This window comes from Echinops telfairi, unplaced genomic scaffold (assembly GCF_000313985.2).
Source record: "Echinops telfairi isolate 266 unplaced genomic scaffold, ASM31398v2 ScPeMD7_5;HRSCAF=22, whole genome shotgun sequence".
Classification (NCBI taxonomy): domain Eukaryota; kingdom Metazoa; phylum Chordata; class Mammalia; order Afrosoricida; family Tenrecidae; genus Echinops; species Echinops telfairi.
In genome coordinates, this window is record NW_022103901.1 from 11,877,490 (window position 1) to 11,887,177 (window position 9,688).

The 9,688-nt window shown below is 56.6% G+C and overlaps 1 protein-coding gene across 1 annotated transcript in view; it reads left to right on the forward strand.

Annotated features, from left to right (window-relative positions):
* Positions 1–9,688, forward strand: part of CUX1 (cut like homeobox 1) — a 345,803-nt gene that overhangs the window by 289,680 nt on the left and 46,435 nt on the right. Inside the window, exons 10-11 of the mRNA XM_045284658.1 lie at positions 4,715–4,903; positions 8,714–8,772. Coding sequence (XP_045140593.1) covers positions 4,715–4,903; positions 8,714–8,772 — 248 coding nt within the window. The remainder of the gene's footprint in view (positions 1–4,714; positions 4,904–8,713; positions 8,773–9,688) is intronic.

The window sequence follows — 9,688 nt, forward strand, 5'->3', positions numbered from 1 at the left end:
GTGGTCATTGAGCTTCATGGCTTCTCCAAGGTTGACAGAGTCAGTCTCTCCCAGAACGTCCCCAGCGTGATCCGGAAAGCCTCGGGTGCCTGGTTCTCGGGCTCTTGGCCTTCGGCGCCGAGTGGCGGTCTGGGCCGACAGTGAGGCCGTGCAGACCAGCGCGCTCCGGCTTCCATGGCCCAGCGCTTGGTCTTACAAACCAAGTGGCTTGCCTCCCTGCAGTCTTGCTTCGATCGTCCGTAAGGTGGGGTTTTCAAGGGTTCTGTGGTGCGGTCAGCGCCGTTGTCTCTGACCCAGGGGCCCTCGTTTGTACCAGACTCATCTATGCGGGTCGGCCGCGGGCAGTAAAACGCACCGGCCTCAGTTGCCTCGCTCGTAAGAGAAGACCTCTGGTCCTCTGGTAGGCGGGCTGCCACTGGAGACGCTGTCTGCCATTGACGGAGCCCTCGCCGTGTGGCCAGCCCTGTCGCACCCTCTGGGGAGCAGTGAGGATCGAGAGGTGGCGTCCGGTAGGAAAACATTGGCTGTGGTGTTGAACCCCTACGGCAACATGACATCCTCGATTTCAAAGCCTGATCTGCATGCAGATGAGGAAGCAGGGGCAGGGAAACTCCTCCCCCCAGCCCAGCCCAGATGGACCCTCGGGGCTCCCCGTGTGTGGCAGAGAAGACTGTGCTGCATTTGGGGGACGAGATCACCAGGCCTTTGTCCCATGGCGCCCCTGGGAGCACTTGAATGGCGGACGGACGTTTGGTGAGCAGCGAGCTCAAACTTGGTGTCCTTGGGCACCTGTGAGCGCCAGCACTCCCCGGGGCGGCCTTGGGTGTGAGGGGCTCGCCAGCACCCTACCTCTGACGGGGGTAGGGGCTGTCGGGGTGGCTCGAGTCTGCCCCCTCGCATGGCCCAGTACTCTCAGGCTGGCCTGTTGCCCTTGAAGGTGAAGCTGGAACACCACCTTTCAGACTTCTGAGCCTGCACGGCGGTGACGCTGGAGCCGCCTCTCAAGAAGGGGTCTTGGTTTTCTTCCTTTAAAGGAGGCAAAGGCTAATTTCAGCATCTCAGACTGTCAAGGGGGCCGGGAACTGCATTGCACGTGGTGGACCCTAGCCGGAAGAGAGCCCTTGGGGATGGGAAAGGTGCCACCTGCCTCGCCCACAGGCCTCTCTGGCCGGGCTTGGGGCTCTGAGGGAAGCCGTCCATCCAGGGTGCCTGAGCAGAATGTTTTCATTGAGAGGATTCTTGGCACCATCCTGGACTGCAGCAACTCAAACATTTCAGAAGGCAATGAATGCTTTTCCAGGTAGAGTGAATTGTAGATCCCAGGGGTGCTTAGACGTTCCATCAGTGGCATTGAGTCTGCCCTCCACGAGAGGCCCTGCTGGGGTCTCCATTGGGGTTGAGTTCCCACACAGCCAGCACATCGCAGCTTCAGCCAGCTGGGCAGTGCGCACAGGAAAGCGGGCCAGCGGGAAAAGGGTGGGTTGGGCTTGGCTCAAGCACCTCGGCCGAGAATCAGCAGGGTGTCAAGAGGAAGCAAAGGCCGGAGTCAGCAGAATCATGCGCTGGTCCTCCCCAGGGGACATTTCATCTCCGCCTCACACGCCACCATTGCTAGAAGCGTGACTGCCATCACATCAGTTTGGCCTCATGACAACCCTGTGTGTCACCGAACAGAACCGCCCCGTCAGGGTTTCTGGGGCTGCAATCTTCACAGAAGCTGGTAGTCTCCCGTGACACTGCTGGACAGGTGTGGGTGGGCCCGTGAGGTCCACAGACAAGTGCCAGCCGTGCCTCCAGGGACTTGTGAGGCTGCGGGAATTCAGTAGTGTGCCTGAGGCCACACTGCTGAAAAGGACAGAGCTAGAATTTAAACCTGTTGGGTAGCGTCCAGGTGGTTCCGACTCATCGCCTGCCACCCAGTGGACAACAGGAGAAGCCCCTTCCTGTCCCTTGGCCACCCTGAGTTCCCACTGTCACGCCATCTCATTGAGGGGCTTCCTCTTCCTCTGCCCTGCTGCTTTACCCGGCCTGGCGTCCTTCTCTGGGGACAGGTCCCTCCTGGCCCCTGTCCAAAGTAACACAAAGTCTTCCCACCCTCACTGCTGAGGAGCATTTGGCCGCTCTCCTTCCAACACAGATGGGTCGTTCTTCTGGCCATCCACGGTACTTGTCCACATTGGTGCCCACACCTGAGTTCAGGTGCCTCGGTTCTTCCGTCTTCCTGTTCGTTCTGTGCCTGTTGGGCGATTGAAAGTTTCTTGGCCTGGGTCAGGTGGACCGCGGTCCTCACCGCGACCAACATCTTTGCATTTGAACCGTTGGGACGGTCTTTTGCAGCACTTTCGCTCATGCGTGGTTTAATTTCCTGACTGCTGCTCTTCAGGGTGTGGGCTATAGATTCAAGGAAATGCCAACCTAGCTTCTCCCTGCTCCCACATCCACTCCCTTCCCCGACACCAGCCTGCCCCGCATTCGTGTCCATCCAAGGAGACCTTGGGCACGAGGGCTTCTGCAAAGCGTTGGGTTGTGAGCGGCCATCAGGTTGCTTTTCCACTCCGGGTAGAACTGCTCCTCCGAGATTTCTAGATGAATCTCTGCGGGAGCAGATCACCAGGTCTTTCCTCCCAGCGAGACCCTGGGTGGGTTTGAACCTCCAATCTCTTGGAGTCATGGCACCATCGGGCCTCCTTGCTTTGTGAAGTATCTATAACCAAACGATCCGTTCAGCGCCCTGGGGCACCACACCAAGTCGCCTCCTCGTAGCCCCAACAGGCTGTAATCGTAGACAAGGTGACTCATGACTCAGGATAGAGACCAGCCTCCTTGATTTGACCAGGGCTGGCCGGGAGCAAGGTGGCAATAAGCAGGAGAGAGTGAGCGCCATGGTCCAGCGCCTCTCCGTCTCATGCTCCAGGCTCAGCAGGACAATCCACAGACAGGCTTCCAGGCGTGGGGAAGTCTGTTTCTGCTCCTTTCTTGGAGCATTGGCCTGAGGCTGGCTCCCACCAGAATCACCAGGAGAGCTCCCAGGCCCTGCCCCAACCCTCCTGAACCCGTCTCCAGCACATATTTTCCAATGCTCCCAAGAGATTCCGGGACAGTGGAGGCAGACAGAAGGAGGGAGAACCAGCAGCTCCGGACCCTTGGAATCCACATGTGTCCAGTCTTCATTTCTCCTTCCGGGCTCTGCCCCCCACCACCACCCCCAACACTCCCCGGCCCCATGGTCTCTGAGCAGCCTGGCGCCAGCCTCCCTGAGGTGGTGGCTGCTGCCCCTCCACCTCAGCATGCGCACCTGCCGCCTTTCCAGTGCTCATGGGTGAGCCCTGTCACTTTGTCACGTTGGCTCCTTAGCTCCCTCTCAAGTCCAGGTGACGTGACAACCTGGAGACATGCGTGTACCCTGCACTAGGCCTGTCACCTCCTCGGACGTCACAGACAGGGCTGGTTTCTGCGACCTGAGGACGATGAGTGAGGCCCAGTCTCTGGGTGGTAAATGCCCCCCCCCCAGCTCACACGCCAGCTTGGGGCTGAGCCAGGCTGGCCCGGGGTTGACCGGAGCATGAGGCGCTACTGTCCTCATCCAGGACGGAACATCTGGAGCCCTTAGCCCTGATGGATTAACCCAGAAGCACCCCTGCACAACCCGGACCACTTCTGGGGCTTCTTTCACAGTCCACCCCCCCACCCCCGCCAGCCTTCCTGCTCCCTCTCCCCGCCCCAGTCCTGTGAACGGCATTCTCAGCCAGTGTCCCTCCCACTGGGTGATTGATAACATGCATTAAATTAGGTTGGCTACATCATTTTATACCTGTCATCAACCCTCCTGTCCCTTTTCTGCACCAGAGCCCCCAGGGACTTCCTGTGGTCACCCCAAGTCCGTGGTCCTCGGGCCTCCCCACACCGCACCATGGTCTCTCAAAAGGCAGTGTTGGCTGCTGCTTACGGTGCCCCCTGCCCTGCCCAGGTGCCCCATACTTCCCCTAGGTCCCCACCCTGGAACCTGTGAGCCAGGCCCTCCGTCCCCTGCTTTCTGAATGCTCTGCAACATTCTCAGTTGGCTCCCCTCTCACCTTCTCAGATGCCCCGTTGCTGCTCCTCTGACTGCCACACTCTGCCCTGCCCACCCCCCCGGCCTCGGGTCTGCTCACCCATCGTCTTTTTCGCGCGTCCGTTCCTGACCAGCTAGGTCTCTCCCCTGTGCTTCCTCTCCACTTTGTAACCCTGGGCCTTCCAAATGTTTAATGTCATCTTGTCACAAACCTTTCCGATGCTCCCGCGTATCTTTCTGTAGCACCCACTGCGAGGAAGGAAGACGGCTTTTCACTCCCTCAAAGAGTCACCGTCTCGGAACCCACAGGGGCAGTTCCACCCTGTCCTGCAGGGTCGCTGTGAGCCGGCATCGACTCAGCGGCAGTGAGGCTGGTTGTTGCTCTGGGCCCACTGCCCCGCAGGCATTCGGGCATGACTGGCACATTCATGGATTGCCTCGCCCGCCCGCCCCCACTCAGGGACAAGCTCTGTGAGGGCAGCTGTGGTTGTCTTCTTGGTTCACTGCCATTTGTCTGCCTGTCCACTGTGGGCACTTGATCTCTCCCGAGCAGGGGACTCCAGGAGGGCAGGGGCAGGCTCTGTGCACACAGGCGGGAAGGAAGGCTGCGTCCTCTGGGCCGCCCAAAGCTGCGCAGTTCTGTCATTTCCTGTCTTCTCCCAGGAGCAGGCCATAGAGGTGCTGACCCGCTCCAGCTTGGAAGTTGAGTTGGCCGCCAAAGAGCGGGAGATCGCCCAGCTGGTGGAGGACGTGCAGCGACTGCAGGCCAGCCTCACGAAGCTGCGTGAGAACTCGGCCAGCCAGATCTCTCAGCTCGAGCAGCAGCTAAGCGCCAAGAACAGCACTCTCAAAGTAAGCGTGGGGAAGGCCGGGAGGCGTAGTGGGGAGGGCAGGCCAGGTGTGCACCTGCAGCCCCCAGCAACGGGTCCCAGGGCATCGGCAGGTGCGGACAGGCTGTCCCGGTGCCACGTGGTCCCACTAACATCCTGAGCTCCTCAGTAGGTCCCTTCTGCCCCCAGGGTCCGGGCTCTGCACCAGGCGCGGTGACAGCGGCAGGAGGCCTGGTCCCAGAAGCTGCCTCGTTTGCCCTGGCTGAGCCGGCTCGCAGAGATGGCCAATGCGTGCTCTCTGCAAAGGCGGCGGTTAAAATTCATTCTCCTCTTATAGCAAACGGCCTGCTGGGCGGTTTCCTCCGCCTGCGCTTTGGCCATCCATGAGAGCTTGCCCCTTAAACGAGATCCAAGACTCCCCTCGACGCGTGGCGCCTACGCTCCACTGGAGCTCCTGCGGGGCCGCATCTTGACAACAAGAGAATTCCTTGTTGGCAGCAAACACAGTGGCCTCGAGTCCCTCATGCCACCCAGCGGCTGGGGACTGGGTTTGAACCTCCCTGTCAGCTCCCTCTGGGCCACAGGTGCCCTGGCCCTTGGCCTCACTGCCTGTCCTCTTGCATCTGTCCCTGGTCTGCTCCCCACAGGAGCACAGCCAGGACAGGAGGCCTGGTGTCTCCCTGAGGCCCCATGTGCTCTCTCCATGTCAGGGGCCATCTCTGCAAGTGGCTTCCTGCGGACACTCACAACAGCAGGTGGACTACAGAACACGGTACCTCAAAACCAAGTGGAAGCCAAGATAGGCGAGAGCTCCCCGTGAGAGTGGAGCCTGGGGAGGCCACTGCCCTGGGCTGCAGGCAATGTTTCTGGGTTTCTGTATCTGCCTGTTAGGCTGCTGCTGCCCCCAGGGGCCCCCAAATCAGGCTGCTTCCACACGGGAACCCACAGGAATGTTAGCCAGCCTATTCCAAAGATGGGCCTTCTTGGGGTCGCTCATAAAATTCGCTCCCAGATCCAGAAACCGGAACCGTTTCTCCTTTATGTGTTAAAAATAGTAAGACTTCTAGTCAGGTATTGATAATCTGTTGAGCTTAGTATAATGGGAGATAGTTCTGGAATCCTAGGATCATAGCATCGCAAAACCAGAACGTGCCGCCCTGGAAATGTCTTCTTGAACAGAGGTGGAGAGAGGGCCCAGGGCTCTGGGCCTGTCCCAGGGCAGAGTGCTCCCTCCTCTGCTGTCTGCCCCAGACAGTGAGCCTGCCCACTCAGACTCACTCCTGCCCCTGAGCTGTGTGTGAGTGAGAGGCTGGCTACGCATGTCCACTGGATACCAAATATAATGGGCAGCCTTTATATATTAAGGTGAGTCAAAGTTGGTTGTGCACATGTCAGTCTGCCACGTGCAACGATTCTAAAATACAGTTAGGCTCTTCCCTCCCCCAACAGTTTTATTGGCATATAATTCACATATCATACAATTCAATAGTTCAGTCACATCAAGAAGAGTTGTTCAGTCATCACCATAATCTGTTTTAGAATACTTTCTTCATTCTTGTTCTTATCATCATTTGTTCCCCATTTTTCCCTCAAACCCCCCGACAGACCCCCAATGAACCATTAGCTAGTTATTCTCTCTATGGATTTGCCTACCCTGGTGTTCCTAGATAGAAAAGCACTAAAACAAAAACTAACGAACAACAAAGTAGAACAAAGCCTCAATAGAAAAGGAAGCAGAAAATATTTAAAATAAAACAAATTTAAGTGGATCATAAGGGAGATGAGAAGATAGGGTGCTAAATTTTAACCTAACTGTATCTGCAACAATCCACTTCCCAATGCATTTGGCTTGTTAGCAAAGCTATTCACATCCCTGGTCTGTGGTCAGATGGGATTCACCACCAGGTGCTTAATCCACATATATTTCCCCCTTCACTTTTTAAAAAAAAATCTGAAATAGCTATAAAACGAGTCAAAAGAGAGGTCAAATGAAAAGGTATTACTTTTTGACCCAACTCGGTCTGCCATAGCCCACTTTACAATGCTCTCTGTCTGATAACATCCCTCAACTGTGCTCAGAGGGGACTCACCAAAGGCTTGACCCATGTGTGGGACCCGACATACAGATGTTGGGCTTCCACTGTCATCCATGGCCTTCTGCTAACCAGGTGTTCACAACGTAAGCTCTGGTGCCGCTCCCTCCTTTAGATTTGGATCGTATCCTTTTCAATCCTTGGATGACACACTGCTGTGCTGCTTGCGTGTGGACTTAGTCGGCGTCTCCCTTGGGTGGCTGCTTGCTTGAAAACAAGCCTTTCAGAGGCTATTCTTTCTGGTAGCCAGGCACCATCTAGTTTCTTCACCACACTTTGCTACGGCACCCATGTCTTCCATGACCTCTTCATGAGGCAGGGAAGGGTCTTAAGAAATATTTGTACTTCGAATTAACTGCCAGCCAGGGACTAATTTGCTGCATGACAAAATACATTGTATCACAAATCAAATGTTCTGAATCTTTATGTCTTAACTTTAATCACTAATTCTTTTAATTCAAGAATTTCATGAACACCTGCTGCATTTCATAAAGTCAAAGAAACCAGGCCTCACCCTTCAACAGGAATAGTAACTGGGGCCTCCCATGCACCAGGGCCTCTCAAGGGTCCCTGCCCCCAGGCCCTTCCCTACCTCCCCTTCACTCACCCATTGAGGAAACTGCCATCCCCATTTCCCATAGGAGAAGGATAACCGTGTCCTCAGGCACTCAGCTTGTAAACTGGACTGGAGGCTCGAGCCCCGTCCACCCTCTCCCCTTCCTTCTCCCCAGTCTGCAAGTGTGACCAAGTTTGGTGTGCCTTCCACAGCCAACTGGAGTGCATTGGACAATCTGAAACGCATTTTGCAGCTCAGCTGCGGGAGAGATGGCCTTTTGTTGGGGCCGACTGGCCCATTAGCCTTTCCTGCTATGTGACTGCAGGGGAAAGAATGAAGTAATCGCTGCTTCTCCACCGCACCTTCTGAGATGAATGCAAGCTCCCCCGTTAGATGACAAACGAGCTAGCCATTGTAAGGCATCAGTGTAGCAAGAGGGCTGAAAGGGGACGAGGGCAGGCCCATTTCCCCGCAGTGGGGAAGCCAGACACAGGAGTCAGCACAAAGGCTGCCGCCCAAGACGGCCCATGGGACTCTGGTGGGCAAACGCCCAGGGTGGGTTGGGATTCAGACCGGCTGGTGGGCATCTCCTCAGCGCCCTTCAAGCCCTCTAGAAGGGACTCCGCCGGCATGGTGCAGCCTTTCTGGTAGAACCAGGAAACGCCACGGGAGGTACTGAGTGAGGACGTCCAGGCCCGTCGGGGGTCGGCAGTGGTTCGCCCTGCCCTTGAGAACTGCGGACGATCGGACTCCCCCCAAGTCCTCCAGGGTTTGCGTCACAGCAGAGGCATCCACAACCCCTGCCAGAGAAAGCCCTGCAGGCCCCTAGGCAGACCTTGGAAATGGGAGGTCACCTGACGTTTGGGGCAGCAGAGGCTTTTTCTCGGGGCCTGCCTGCTGGGATTTCAAATGGAAGTTGTGACAGTATTTCCCTGTATTGGCAGCAGAAGGGCGTGCGTGTGTGTGTGTGTGTGTGTGTGTGTGTGTGTGTGTGTGTGTGTGTAAAACTCATCAGACCAGAAGCATGAAAGACTAAAGTTGACAGCTGCCGGTCATCAGCTCCTGCCATCTCTGCGCTTGCTCTCTGCTCGGGACCAGGCTTTGCGTTTACAGGGGACACAGCCAGTGAGTGCTACCACCTTCTTTCTAAACGTTGCCACTAACAGGCACTGTCTCTTTGCAGCAACTGGAAGAAAAGCTCAAAGGGCAGGCCGACTACGACGAGGTGAAGAAAGAATTAAAGTAAGTGGGGCGGGGGGCCTGCGTGACCCTTCTCATCGTGTGTGCCAACACAAACCCCCGGCAGCCCACCCAGAAGCACTGCCCCCCCTCCTGTTCAAGGCCAGGTGACCCACTTCCCAAAAAGCATTTCCTGCAAAAGCCCTGGGAAAAGAGCCCATGGGCTTACAGGTAGGTTAGAGACTGGCGCAACCCCTAAGACTATGCCACTTAATCACTCTTCAGGTCTAGAGCTGGAATCACCCCCAGGGCTCAGCTTTCAAGGGAACAATAGCATTCCTGAGACACTACACACACACACACACACACACACACACACACACTCACGCCTTAGAAGAGCCAACCATTGGAAGTCGGGAGGATGACATTTGCCCAAGGACAAAAGTTGAGAAGGGTCAGGAGGAGGGGCTGTGGGAAGGACATGGGCAGGAGAGATGGGGGGCATTACACTGAGGGGACTGCAAGGAAGCAGATGAAGCAAACCGTGTGTAAATGGTGGAGCACTCAGCTGATGGCCTGCTCGCTAAACCCTCACCTGATTCACAGTCAAAAGTTTAAGAAAAGGGCCCACTGACACTCAGTTCTGCTCTGACCCATCTTGGGGTCACCAGGAGTCACTGTGGACTTGATGGCACCCGACTGTGGTTCGGTTTGTTTACCCTCCTACTGTGAGTTGGTCGGAGGCTTCCGCAGGGAACCGTTGTCCATTCTGCCGTCCATATACATTCGGTTTCATCTCCTGGCTGCAGTCCCCACCCACCACCTCCCTGCTTTCCGCTCCCACTGCTCCTCTCCTAACCCTTCCTGCCCGCTGAACGTTGCCCTAGGCAAGCGCTGGCCCCTGGTGGTGACTTCGGACCTGATCCATCCTCTATCCCTGCCTCCCCTCCCTGCCTCAACTTCCCCCTCACCTCGCCTC